General features: G+C 41.3%; 1 protein-coding gene across 1 annotated transcript in view; it reads left to right on the top strand.

Moving 5' to 3' along the window:
• The window catches only part of MTMR11 (myotubularin related protein 11), a 1,184,472-nt gene that overhangs the window by 1,016,182 nt on the left and 153,194 nt on the right, over positions 1–15,096 (top strand). The window contains exon 12 of the mRNA XM_044079897.1: positions 9,831–9,901. Coding sequence (XP_043935832.1) covers positions 9,831–9,901 — 71 coding nt within the window. The remainder of the gene's footprint in view (positions 1–9,830; positions 9,902–15,096) is intronic.

The raw sequence follows: 15,096 nt of genomic DNA, 5'->3' as shown, positions 1-15,096 counted from the left end.
CAGCCTCGGCATCTGGATCCAGAGCCAGATCTTTTGACCCATCAATTGGGTCAGCTGCACCACTCCCTCCTATCTCTCAACCTCACAGCTTGGTTACTCCGCTTCCTACCCTAGCCAGGCTTCCTTTAATTTCCCATTCACTCCGTAACATCCTTATAGCCTCCCACAAGTCTTCTACAAGAAGGATTTAAGGACAATAGCAAGTGGAAACGTTTTTCCTTCTGGGCAGCAACTAATAACATAGACCCTTTCACTGCACCTATCCAGTCTATACTAGACTTCCTGGCAGAACTTTTTCACTCAGGTTCTTCTTAGTCTACTATACAATTGGCGGCTATATCTAATTTCCATGTAGGCTTTTCAGACTCCAGCATCATGTCCCATAAACTTTGCAAAGCCTTTCTAAAAGGTATCTTTTTTCTCAAGCCCCCAATTAGAGACCCCCCACCTCAGTGGGACTTAAATTTGGTTCTAGCCTCCTTGATTCTCCCCCCCTTTGAACCGGCCACTTCCTGCTCTCTGAAATTGCTTTCATGGAAAACCCTTTTTTCTAGTAGCCATAACATCAGCTAGACTGGTATCTGAACTTTATGCTCTTTGCAGTCGTCCTCCATACTTAGTTTTCCACAAAGACAGGGTGTCCCTTCGGACCAACCCTTCCTTTTTACCCAAGGTTTCTTCTGAGGCAAATCTGAATCAGACAATCGACCTTCCAGTTTTCTTCCCTAATTATTCCATCAGGGCAGAACAAAAATTACATTTCCTAGATGTTCATCGCCAGCTTCATTATTATTTGGATAGGACTAAACAGTTTAGGAAGTCTAACCAGCTATTCCTATCTTATGCAGAAGGGAAGATGGGCCTTCCAGTTTCCAAAGTGTCCCTTTCGAGATGGCTGGCCTCTGTAATTTCCTTCATTTATGAACTCAGACACCAAATGCTACCATCATGACCTAGAGCTCATTCAACCAGGGCGTTAGTTACGTCAGTAGCCTTTCAAGACAGACTGCCCATAGATTCCATCTGTCAAGCAGCTACATGGGCTTCTCCTCATACCTTTATCTCACATTATAAATTGGATATGGCCTCCAGAAACCGGGCTAACTTTGGTTCCACCGTCCTCAAGAGTCTGTTCTGATGAGCCACCCAGGATAAGGGTGCTAGGGACGCGGTCCCATCCAGCAAGAATGAAGGCGAGATTGACAACTTAACATTGAGAAGTTATGTACCTACCATAACGTTCCATGTTAGTTGTCTTCTTCTCACCTTCTTTCTTGCGTCCCACCCTCCATCCCCTTAGCCTGGACAGACCGAGAGGATCCTTGGGATCTTTTATCTTCCACCGCATCAACCACCTCTATTGCCCCTGATTGATAGTTGTACAGGTAGTTTCTATAGAGGTGGATTTCATTTTTTCTCTGTCTCTAGGAGACCAGCACTGCTATACTTTTAGCTATCAAACGAGATCTGGGTATTTACCGCCTAGCATTGTGGGATATAGGGGAGCCTCGAGCCGGTAAAAATAGCTCTCGAGCTTTAGTATTGGCTGAGTCGGAGCCGAGCATCGGCTCCGAACCCGTCCAGCAAGAAAGAAGGTGAGAAGAAGACAACTAACATGGAACGTTATGGTAGGTACATAACGTCTCATTTTCAACCGTTTCAAATCAGTTTTAGTAACACTCACATCCAAGAAATCAATGGATGTGTCAGAAAATGTAAAGGTAAATTTCAAAAAATCTGTAGTGCTGTGTAAATAATCTACAAAATTACTAATATTAGAGCCATGCCCTTTCCACAAAACAAAAACGTCATCCACGAAACGTACATACCAAAGGATATACTCATAATAAGGATTCAAGACCGATAAAATATATTGTTCTTCCCATCGTACTAATGATAAATTGGTGTAGCTGTTTGCACATGAAGTGCCCATTGCTACGCCATTTATCTGTAGAAAAAATTCGTCTTGGAAGGTAACATTATTTTCAAGTATAATCTCTAATAAAGCACAGACCAACAAAATCTTATTTGTAGTGAGCTTCCTATCTATGTTAAGGAACTCTCTTACTTTATCGATTCCCCATACATTCGGAATACTCGTAAAAAGAGATTCAATATCCATAGTAAGAAACACAAATACTTTATCATCATTAACAGTTTCCATCCTGTCATATAATCGCTGTAAAAACATATTCGTATCTCTAAGAATGGTGTGACAACCACTTAAAAACTCATGTAAAATACCTTCTACATAAATCGATAAAGGCTCAGTACACCAACCTGCTCCTTATACGATTGGACGCATAGGAGGGGCAGTAATGTGTTTATGGATTTTGGGTAAACCATATATTCTAGGAATTAAAGGTTTCTGTACTAAAAAGTAATTAAACAAAGGTTCGTCAATTAATCCCGTAATCAATAAATCAAATACTAAAAGACACTTTATCAATGATAGCAGTTACAGCTGCTTTTGTTAATGCTTGATAAATGCAATTATCTAATAACAATGCATTCATCTGGCTAATGTATAGATCTTTGTCCATTAAAACAATTTTACCACCTTTGTCAGCTTGCTTTATAACAAGGGAGTTCAAGTTCTGTAATTCATTTAGAGCCCTATATTCTTCTGCAGTAAGATTATAAAAAGTGCAACCATTCAAATCAGTGGTATATACTTCTTTAAAAGCATGCTCACAAATATCTACGAATCTTTGTATACCTGGAGGAATAGGGGGTATATAGGTACTAGGTTTCTTGTATACATTGATATTCACGTCATTATTATTTGGAAATATACATTTTAAAGTTAAATTTCTACCAAGTAATTTCAGATCTGTGATCATTTCTGTTATGTCTGCCTTTCTGGCAGGAATAAAGGATAAACCCTTATTAAGCAAATTGCTCTGTTCATTAGTTAAAATAAAAGAGGAAATGTTCACAATAAGATTTTTTACATCCTCCTTTTCTTCGAAAGGTGCACAGTTCTGTCCATTTGGTGTTCCCTTGTTATTTTCCCCATAGATGGGTTGCTTTTGACCTGAGCTCTGAATGGGAGAGCTGTTTTCAAGGTAAACTCTCCCACTTTCGGATTTTCTAAAAAACGCTAATATCTTTAGCGTTAGCTTGTGTACTGTCTATAGGAGTCTTACCTGTGTTACTAGCGTTCCTTTGCTCTTCATTCTTCTGTTTCTTATCTGCACTCGATGCAGATGTATCTCCATTCACTGCTGAGGCAAAAGATGCAAACTTCGGGGCAGAAATGCTAGTACCAACACATTCTTTAATTTGCGAAGCTGTTACTTCCATGTTTTCGCTCGAGCTGTTAGCGCGAAAACCGGACGTGGAAGGCTGTGTTCCAGTGTTCAGTGTCCTACTACTCTCTGCATATGTAGTAATGGGACATTGCTATTGTGCCATTTACATGGTATGATTTAACTCATACTTACTCAGGCAGACTAATGTGATCAAGTCATTTTTCACCTGCTAACCCCCCATCTATCATGTACTTCTGTCCTCCCTCCATATCCTCCATTCTCTCTGTCCTTTCATTTTTCTCCCATGGCTTGTTCCTTCCATACTTTTCTGTTTGCTTTTTTGAGTGTTGGCATTCTTTAATTTTTCAGTCCTCAGTGCATTCTTTTTTTTTAATCCTCAATCTTATTTTAGCACCCTCCTCTTCTTTTTTAAGTCCATTCCACTAGTGGTATTATTACTGGAAGTGAGCAGATGTTTTCACTCACATGAGCACACAAGCAAGCTTTGTCTTTGCCTGTACTGTCTACCTGCTGCATGCCTATACCCTAATCTTCACTCTGAGGTAGAGCAAAGACTTTTGCCTATCCACCAAGAGAGGAGAGCTAGCCAACAGCCATTCAAGCCTCCCCCTCACCTAGTTGGACAAGACCGCACGCTGTTTAAGTGAACCTAGGTTACCCGAGTTGCAGGGTGAAACTGTCTTTGTGAGACACTGGGCTGGCAGGTCCTCATTTGGTGTTTGTGAAGGTTATTGAACAGGGGCCAAGCCTGAACTGTCTATAAAATGGTATATTCATGCATGGAATAGGCATATGCATAAAATACAAAAAATGTTAATTAAAAGTGAATGGAGGACTTCACTCTCCACATCACCTTTTTTATTGGGTAAATAATCATATGCGAAACCCCAGTTCATATGCTTAGCTTTAGTATGCATTTAGTAAGTTTCCCAAGCTTCCTATGTTGTCTATACTGGTTTGTGTCAGCGTTTTGCATCAAGTTTGTATTCATTTTAAGATTTGCATAAAGTGTTTATGGTATGTACGATCAGCATTTAGAATCACCTTTCATCTCATGTGCAAAGATTACAAGTTATGTTGCCCTCTCTCACCTTCATTCTTACATGTGGGTTTGGAGCTGATCCTCTGCTCTGACTCGGCCGATAACAGAAGCTCGAAGTCTCTTAAAGTTGGCTCATGGCAAGGTAGGTATCCCATCATGCAGTGGTATCAATCCCCAGATCTCATTTGCTGCTTTACGAGTTCAGAAGTGCTCTTCTTGGCCGTAGCTAAGTTAAACTTTTTCTTCTGTATTTTCATATATTTAGCTTCTCGTTCTTAGTTATAATATAGTTATAATACTGCTATTTCGAATATGGTTAGAATACTGTTATTTAGATAATAGTTAATTTTGGGTATTGTTTAATAGTTGTCACTGGTTTGTCAGCTGTTTGGCTGATGTTTTTCCGCAGGCCTGTTTTGTTGATATCCCATAGTAGTAGTTAGATTATTTATATTTAGAATTTGCTGTTTCTTCTTGTTGCGCCCCTTTCTTGGCTCTTTACTAGTTTGATGGCATGTATTTACTTTACATGACTTACTATATTTTAGTCCGTTTGTTTGACATTAGCTTTCCACCTGTGTGTTTGTTTCTTGTAGGCTTAGGTAACTTAGTTAACTGTTTCCAAGGGCTAGGCCCATTTAAGTTAGAGGACCGAGTTCTGTATTAATCTTGCCTTTGCTTTTATAGCGTGGTGTGTTCCCTTCCTGTTCTTGGCAGGGCTAGGGCCATTTAAGCTGGAGGACCTAGTCCTCTCATTGGCATTTTCTATTTAGTGTGGTGTGTTATTTTCTCCCTTTCCAGTAGTTAGGCTCCGTTTTAGTAAGAGGACCTAACTAATCCCTTTTGTACCTTATAGAGCTTCTCTGCCTTTGCTACAGTGTGACAATTATGTCTAAGGAGTCCAAAAAGAAGGATCATAAACCTTCGGGTTTTAAAAAATGTCAAAAGTGTACTCAAAAAATGTCCATAACGGATGGGTATAGTGTATGTGTCTACTGTTTGGGGGCCATTCACTTACAAGAGACTTGTACTTTATCACTCTCTTAGCTCAAGAGTCCTTCAGGAAAGGAAAAACAAATTGATTTTGAAAGGTCTCCTGAAACCATCCTTTGAGGAAGATTTAGGTAGTTCTTTTTCCTCACAATCTACAAAGTCTCCCTCTAGCTGTAAAGAAAAGACTATTAAAAGGCCATCTCCAGTGTCCTCTGAGAAATCTGGACCACCTGAGAAAATATAAAAACTGCCAAGACTCCCACCTCATCGGCTTCACTGCCTTCGGAGCCGAATGAGGTTATTACAATTGACATGCCTATATCAGCCCCAAGAACTTCGGAGCGGAAAAAGGATTCTTTAGCTCGAAGCCAGTCAACAGATATTCCACCGGTCTCCCCTACTCTGAGATCACCTGTTTTTCAAAGATATCGCTGTCCAACACTTTCATCCAAGTCCTGTAGGAGCCTATTGGATGAAGCTGTGGAGAGGGTAGTGTGCAGACTCCTGAAGGCGCCCGGGCTGGCAAATGTGCTCTCAGCTCCTGCCCAACTGGCCTCGGAGCCACCCAAATCTTTGTCATCCACTACTGTTCCTCTTCTGAGCCATTCCGATCTATTGGAGCCAGAATATCTAGTACCGCTTGCAGTAGAACCTTCAGCTCCGGCACCCCATGAGGCCTTACCAGAACCGATATCTGCTCTGATACTGTCGGTGCCGTCCATAGTGTCTAGGAGCCAGAGTTCACCAATCGGTCCCATGGGAGATTCTCAGATCCAAGCCTCTTTGGTTCCGAGTCTGCCTCTCGGTGCGTCGGCTCGACTGAGCTCAGCTCCTACATCGGCTTCAGAGCCGATCTCCCTGGAACCGGGGGCTACCTCTGCTTCTTCGGAACTGGTGGTGTCCTCCGTATTGGGAGAGTCTGCCTTCGAGGTGATGAGGAGCATGCTGGCCAAATCTACAGCTCTACACAATGATGCTGATGTTCTTCCCCCAAAAGCACCAGCTTCTGTCTCGGCACCACCCTATCCACAGGACAGCAGAGATCCGCAGCCTCAGGAACACCATCTGGGTGGTCCCCATTCTTCCGAGACCTCCCCAGAATACCCTTCTGAGAAGCCTTCTCGGAAGAAAACATGCAAGAGGAAACATGTAGACTCCCCTGATGAGTCTGTCTTCTCTGACACTGACCTTGAGGAGTCAGAACGGTCCCCATGGTCATCCTCTGATGATATTTCCTTTGCAGATATCCTTGAGATCCTAAAACAGAGAGATGGCTGGACTACCATCACCCCTTGTGATGAGGAGTTGGTGTACCTGAAGGCTTTCGGATCTCAACCTTCAGCCTCTGGGTGTCTCTGCCTTTTGACGAGCTCATGGACTTGGTCACTCTAAAGGCATGGGAATCACCTAACACAATGAAGCCAAGTTTTTGTCAGCCCACAAGGAAAAAGATTTCTTGACAAAAGGTGTGCCAGTAGATGCTATGGTGGTGGCAGCAGCCACCAAGAAGGAGCTTGCAGAGACTTGCTCATCTGTCGAACAAAGAGTCTCAAACAATGGACAGATATGGGAAGCATGTTTTTTCTTCAGCGGCTTTTACCCTTAGATCACTGAATTATCTTACCTATTTTACAAGGCTTCAGAGAGATGATCTGAAGGAACTCTGAGATACTGTACAATGTACTTCAACTGTGGGGGTACCAGAAAAGGTTACAACTCGGTTATCCACCTTAAACTCCATAGTGAATTCCTCCATGAGCCTGATATCATATGCAGCAGATGGAGCAAGTAGGCCAGTAAGTTCAGGAGTTTCCCTGAGGAGACACTCCTGGATGCGCTTGTGTAACTTTGTGGAACCCTTTAAGTCTACCTTCACTAATGCCCCTTTTGACAGTTCCTCACTTTTTGGACCAAAAGTTAGTTAAGGACACACTCACCAGATGCATGCAGGAAGGGAAAACTCCATCTGCTGTTGGAGTACATTTTTCCGTCCCTTCAAGACCCTAACCTAAAGGGCAGAAAGGGGGTAAGATGTGGTTCAAGAAATCCCAGAGATTTTTCCCAGACGCACGAGGTGATTCCTTCTGCAGGGGCAGAGGGGGAGGAAATGACGGTAGGCGCTGTCCTAGAGGCAGAGGGGGCCCGCAAAACCAGGGCGACCATGATTCCTTTTGCGGACATCCCTATCAGCGCTCCTGAATGGAGGCCTGACTGTGCTACTCTGGAGCCAGTTGTGGGACATTTATCTTTGTACCCAGAAACCTGGCACAACATCACAAAAGACAAGTGGGTACAAAACATAATATCCAGAGGATACTCCATACCCTTCTCCTACCCTCCTCCTCAAACCTGAAAAATACCAGATGTTCCACCCAGTCTCAGGGATCAGGCAGACATAGAAATCCAAACGTTGCTAAACAAAAGAGTCATCCAAACCGTCCCCGCAGACCAAATAGGATTCGGAACTTACTCGAGATTCTTTTTAGTACCAAAAAGAACAGGGGACTGGAGGCCCATATTGGATTTCAGCAAACTAAATGAATCAGTCAAGAAGTCCAAGTTCCAAATGGTGACACTGCAGTCAATACGTCCCTTTTAGGGAAAGACAATTGGATGTGCTCGATAGACCTCCAAGATGTGTACTACCACATAAAAATGGACAGAGCATTGAGGAATTCCGGCTGGGAGCCTATCACTATCAGTTTTGTGCTCTGTCCTTTGGTCTCACTACAGCCTCCAGAGTGTTCACCAAGTGCATGGCAGTAATAATGACTCACTTGAGACGTCTTGGATTCCCAGTGTTTCCATACCTGGACAACTGGCTCCTAACTGCCAGCACCAAGCATCTACTTCAACAGGCCAGAGACATGACCCTACAAATTTGTGCTCAGCTAGGCATTACAATAAACTTACAAAAATCTGCCTTGTTGCCCTGTCAGCATATTACCTTTATAGGTGCAGAAATGGACACCATTTTGATGATTGCGCACCTTCCTGCCGACAGAATTGCAAATCTCAAACAACCGATATTGCTGCTTCTTCCCAAACAAAAGGTCAAGGCAAAGATAGTGCTCAAACTACCAGGAACAATGGCCTCAACCATAACCCTCCTTCCCTTAGCCAGGATTCATATGAGAATTCTACAGTGGTTACTATTCTCCCAGTGGTCACTTCAGGAACTTCCTCTATCTCACCTAATCATAATAACAGAAACTTGCAAGAAGGATCTTTGTTGGTGGAGTCAATCCAACAAGTAAACCATTGGGAGACCATTTGTTCCACATCAAGCTGTTGCTACTGTGACCACGGATGCTTCCCAGACAGGGGGGGGGGGGGTGTTACCTGGGAAAGACAGACTGGGAAAGACTTCACCAACTTGATGTGCATAGACAAATTAGTTTCTATCTCCACAGAAATAAAGAATTCAGGAAGTCAGATCAGTTATTCATATCATTTTCGGGGGCAAGAAAGGGTATGCCAGTCTCTAAAATCACATTATCTAATTGGCTTTCCAGTTGCATAACTTTTATATACTCCTCCAATAACAACAAACTCCCCTTCAAAGTTAGAGGTCACTCAACCAGGTCAGTAGCAACATCCACTACCTTTCAAGCCAGAATTTCAGTGGACAGTATTTGTGCAGCCGTGGCTTGGATGAGCTCACATACGTTTATCACTCATTACAAAGTTGATTTGGCCTCCAGGGACAGAGCCTCCTTTGGTTCCATAGTGCTCAAGAGTGTATTTCCATGAGCCACCCGAGAAAAAAAGTGCTAGGGACACTGCCCCACATGTAAGAATGAAGGCGAGATAGGGCATCATAACATAAAGAAGCTATGTACTCACCATAACATTCTATGTTTGTTGTTCATCTCACCCTTCATTCTTACGAACCCACCCACCTACCTCCATCCATATAATCCTAGAGGACCTGGTAAGAAAATGTTTGCTCTTTCCTTTATGTTGGAGACCTTTCACTATTGTTTCTCCTTTACCTTAGGGTACAGTATAACTATTTTCTATTATAGTCAGCAGCAAACAAGATCTTTGGATTGATACCATTGCATGATGGGATAACCTACCTTGCCATGAGCCAACTTAGAGACTTTCAGCTTCTGTAATCAGCTGAGTCGGAGCCGAGGATCAGCTCCAAACCACATGTAAGAATGAAGGGCGAGATGGACAACAAACACAAAACGTTATGGTGAGTACATAACTTATTTTTTGTTTCATTTGTTTTGCAGCATTCATTTCTTTGAATGTTAAGGAGAACTAGCCTAGAGTAGTACTCCCTAGTAACTTTTATTTCTTTTATGTAGACCCTGTTGAGTTTATGGTTTTTATTTCTAACTCTGTCTACACTACAATTCTAAGACCTTGTCTAGGCTGATTCGTTTTTGTATTTTGTGTTGCACTGTGATATATGCCATGCTAAGGCTGTCTAATTGTGTTTGTTGACATATTTTCATATTTTTAAAAGTAAAACTTGCATAAATTCAGCCTTTTTCTGTCTTCTGCAGGCTTTGTCTAAAGAAATCATGGGAGGTTGCATCTCTTCTAGCAGAGAGGTGCCTCTGTGCTGTCCTTCAGGGTAAGCATTCATTGCATTTAATGTGTTTTCTTTTCTGTATGGTTCCCACTAATTTTTTTTTTATTTTGATGCTTTAAAACAAAGCATTTTTGACAATGAACACCATACAAATTCATAAAATGATATAAAACAAATAAGCAAAATAAAAGTGAGACATAAAATAATAATAATAAAGCACAACAGTTAAGAAAATAATGAACAACAGTTCTGCCATAAAAGTAAATATTAAAGTATGTAAAGTGCATGTTAAGAGTTGATAGAAATAAGTGCAGTCTACACATTTTAAAATAAAACCTTATATTGGATTGCCCCATTGCCATTTTATGCCAGTTGAAAAGAAAAGTCTTCAAAAATATGTTGAAGGAATTCCACAGTCAGCTTTCCATCTACGCAGAGGCAGTAAATTCTGTAGGGATGTGTGGCCTAATAGGCAAAGGAATGAAAGCCAGAAGTTTCAAGGAGTACTTACACAATCATCGGAAGCTCCTTGGAAACTGAGCATTCAGCCCTAGGTGGCAATATGGTGCTACAAGCTGCTTCAGGCAAGATGCACCCAAGTTATGTAATAACAAGTATACTAATGCTAGGATTTTGAAGATGATAAAACTGACAGTCCAAACCAAACCTCTTAAATCGACCTTCCCACATGGGGAACCACCCACACACATGGCTTACTGACATGAAAAAACTTTTTTTAAAACTGTGTTATATGTCCCACAAAGTCATGTCAATAAGCCATATTAAATTAATGACTGGGCACTTTAATTGTTAATTAATGAATTAATGTGGAAAGTATGAAAGGAAGTGCACTTGGTAAAATGGTTGTTCTGATGAAGTCCCATTACTTGTGTGAAGGGACGAAAGCAAGCACTTGACGTACTTTGTGGATTTTATATGGATTTGCAATAAAAGATAACAAACCTATTATTTATGGTTTTGGTGCTTGGTTTACTGAGCTCTGATGTGGGAAGGTCGATTTAAGAGGTTTGGTTTTTGGTCGAGTTCATCTCTTAAACTGCTGGTTAACTTTAAAACTGACAAAGAGCCAGTGTTATCTGCAAAGAACAGGTACATTGTAATGCTAGCAAGGAGTACCAGTGAGTAGCTTGACATTTAAAAAAAAAGTGTGTGTGTGTGTGGGGGGGGGGGGGGGGTAAGATCAATTCTTGTTTCTTTTCTGCACTTATAGTAGTTTAAGTCTAGCTTCCCTAGGGGAAAGAGGCAGAGGGAGATTATGTGAAAATCTGTCCCTTCTAGTGTGGCTAGAGGTAGATGGGGAAATAAATCACTCAAGGGCTTGAGAAGGCGTAGCATAATAAGTCTGCATCTGCTAAATCAGAATACCATGGTAAGTGTGTTAAATGATAGTGAGAGATTTAGCAAGACCAAAACAAAGTACTAGTGCTGGTTTCTGGCTATGAGGAAATCATTAGCTTCTCCGATAAAAACAGTATCAGTACTTCAGAGAGAATGAAAATCAGACTGATAAGGATCCATAAGCTGTGTGAGGGGACTTAGTATGCACATAGACAGTTTCTTCAGTAACCTTTTGATAGTGCAGAAAATATTGGTGATAGTTTCTTGAGGACTGAGGTGAAATGGGCTTATTTCAAGACTGTTGGAAAGACTCCCAGTCTTCAGTGATGATGCTGTCATCTGATAAATAGTTAGGTCCAGCATCCAGTACATTCAGGGCCAGTCTGAACCAGACCTAAGGGGCACGGACCCAATTTTTCAACCTGCAAGTTATAGAGTGCATGTATGAGATCATAGTTAAGAGCTTCTTTTAATTGTGAATGGCAGACATTGTCCAAGAAGTATAACGGACCTCAGCTGTGACCACAGCAGAGGTGGAAAAGCAGATCTGATAGAGGTACTTCTGCCAGTGAAAAACCGAGCAACCATTTCACATTGGTGAGATAAGGATTAACAAGTGGGTAAGTTGTGCTACACAACCTGACACTCAGAAGAGTGTGGCTGGTTGGTTTGCCACTGCTGAGATATTCCTTGAAAGATAAGCTGCCTTCTTATGAGAGATCTCGGACTGGTGCATCGTATTGTCCACTTTAAGTCCATTACTCCACAGACTTGCTAGTCATATTAACATTCCAACCTTCTCCTATTCTGTCAAAGAGTTTGGAGCTCACACCTTTTCTGCAAGACAGAGCACTTGCCCAGAGGTGAGGTCTTTATCTATGCATCATTCATACTTTCTTTTTTCAACAGTGGCATACAGGGATAAACCATTGACTGTGCTTTAGGCAACCCAGGTTTGATTAGTGTCTTGGGCACTTGATGGAGCAGGCAGGGGATGGACATACCTGTCCTGGGAGGGAAGGGTCTGTGTCTCTGGTTGGCCATGCCTGCAGCTATAAGGAGGACAGAAATTATACTGGAGGATGGTGGCAAGTCTTTACAGGAGGGCAGCTGGATAGCATGTATGTGGGCTGTCAAGGCTGGTGATGGTAGCTTTTGCCTGTGTGTGTGTGTGTGTGTGTGTGTGTGTGTGTGTGTGTGTGTGTGTGTGTGTGTGTGTGTGTGTATTGTGAGAAGGAGCAAGCACATGTAGTTTATGGCATGTAGTTGATCCGTACAGCAGATATAAAAAGTTTACACACCGCTGTTAAAATGTCAGGTTTTTGTGATATAAAAAAATGAGACCACAATAAATCATTTCAAAACTTTTCCCACCTTTAATGTGACCTATAACCTGTACAATTCAATTGAAAAACAAATCTGTTAGGGGAAAAAATAGAAAAAATAAAAACGTACAATACACTGGTTGCATAAGTGTGCACACCCTTAAACTAATACTTTTTTGTGTGAGCACACCCTTAAACTAATACTTTCATGAAGCACCTTTTGATTTAATTACAGCATTCAGCCTTCTTAGGTAGGAGTCTATCAGCATGGCACATCTTGACTTGGTAATATTTGCCCACTCTTCCTTGCAAAAGTGCTCCAAATCTGTCAGATTGCGAGGGCATCTCTTGTGCACAGCCTACTTCAGGTCACCCCACAGATTAGATTTGGGTATAGGCTCTGGCTGGGCCATTCTAAAACTTTAATTTTCTTTTAGTGAAGCCATTCTTTTGTTGATTTGGATGTGTGCTTGGGGTCATTGTTGTGTTGAAAGGTGAAATACCTCTTCATCTTCAGCTTTCTAGCAGACGCCTGAAGGTTTTGGGCCAAAAGTGAGTGGTATTTGGAACTGTTCATAATTCCTCCCACCTTGACTAAAGCCAAACTTCCAGCTGAAGAATAGCATCCCCAAAACATAATACTGCCACCACCATGCTGCACCATGGGGATGGTGTTCTTTTAGTGATGTGAAGTGTTGTTTTTGCGCCAAACATACCTTTTGGAATTGTGGCCAAAAAGTTCAACCTTGGTCTCATCAGACCATAACACATTTTCCCACATGCTTTTGGGAGACTTTATGTATTGTTTTGCAAATTTTAGCCAGGCCTGGATGTTTTTCTGTGTAAGAAAAGGCTTCTGTCTTGCAACCCTTCCCCATAGTACAGACATATGGAGAATATGGGAGGTTGTTGTCACGTAGTTCAAAACCAGTACTTGCCAGAAATTCCTGCAGCTACTTCGGTGTTGCTGTAGGTCTCTTGGCAGCCTCCCTGACCAGTTTTCATCTTGTCTTTTCATTAATTTTGGAGGGACGTCCAGTTCTTTGCAACGTCACTGTTGTCCCATATTTTCTCCATTTTTTGATGACTGTCTTCTCCGTGTTCCATGGTATATTCAATGATGTGGAATTTTTTTTTGTACCCTTCTCCTGACGGATACCTTTCAACAATGAGATCCCATTGATGCTTTGTAAGCTGTCTGTGAATCATGGCCTTTGCTGTAGCAGGCAACTGAGTAAATGTCAGGAAAATCCTACTAGGACAGTTGAACTTTATTTGGGGTTAATCAGTCTCTCTAACTGATGGAAGGTGTGTACCCAAGAAGACTGAATGTTGTAATTAAATCAAAAAGTGCTTCAACAACGTATTAGCTTAAGGGTGTGCACACCCAACAGAGTATTAGTTTAAGGGTGTGCACACTTATGCAACCAGCGTATTGTACGTTTTTTATATTTTTTCCCCTAAGAGATTTGTTTGTTTTTCAATTGAATTGTACAGGTTATAGGTCACATTAAAGGTGAGAAAAGTTTTGAAATGATTTATTGTGATCTAATTTTTTTATATCACAAAAACCTGGCATTTTAACAGGGGTGTGTAAACATTTTATATCCACAGTATGTCCATGTCAGCATTAAGGGAGAGAGAAGTTGCGGCATACAAAAGCAATGTGCTCAGTTGCCAAGATGCCATTGAGAATGCAAGCTCCATGGCAGCCAGGATTATGACCCTTCTGGATGGCTCTTGCCACAGAAGATCTGGGAGACCACCTCTCAGGAATAAATGTGCTTGAGTCCACTTGGCAGAGGCTGGATGTTCATCATGACAGAAATGGATAAAGAACCTACAAAATAAATAATTTTATTTCATTTGATGTATTCCTCCGTTTAAGGCTGTGATGCTTTCCAAGTTCAAAATATGTCCCAAAACTCTCTAACTTAAATTTGAGAAAAACTGCACTTCGGGAAATTACTAGCCTTTTACTCTGGTTCTTGGTGTAGTCAAATTCTGAAGTCTTATTTCCCATATCACCTTGCTTTGCAATTCAGAATTTCTACTTTTCAGTTAATTGTCTTTAGACTAGTCACAACATACCTAGCACAATCTTATGATTCTGGAGTCAGAAGAAAAGCAGTTACTGCTTGAAAAGTGTACTGTTTGTCTTTTTAAAATTCCTTTGTGTCATACACTATTGCCTTTTTTGTCTTTGTTACCTCATTCATCCATTCATATCATAGACACTGTCCTGTCTAAAACACATCTGGCTAAATACCTACCACCATTTTCATTGAGTGTGCTAAAGCTCTGGGCAGTCCCACTTCGGTGATCATTTTTGCTTCTTCTTTTGAAGATGTCTTTCCTGCACTGACTGCATTTTAATTCTTCTTTCTTTTTGTCACCCTTAACTGAGTGTTGTTCCATAATAAGTATTAAAGTTTCCAAGATACTTATTTGAAGTTCCCTACTGTTCTGTCTAAGTATGTTTTCAATTGTTTGTTTCTGAACAGTTTTGGAATTATGTAATAAATAACCTTGTTTTAAACTAAGGACGTCAAA

The sequence above is a fragment of the Protopterus annectens genome, chromosome 8.part0 (genome assembly GCF_019279795.1).
Source record: "Protopterus annectens isolate FY-2018-M chromosome 8.part0, PAN1.0, whole genome shotgun sequence".
Lineage (NCBI taxonomy): Eukaryota > Metazoa > Chordata > Ceratodontiformes > Protopteridae > Protopterus > Protopterus annectens.
The sequence above is the reverse complement of the archived record's forward strand: the minus strand, read 5'-3'. Positions and strand labels throughout refer to the sequence as shown.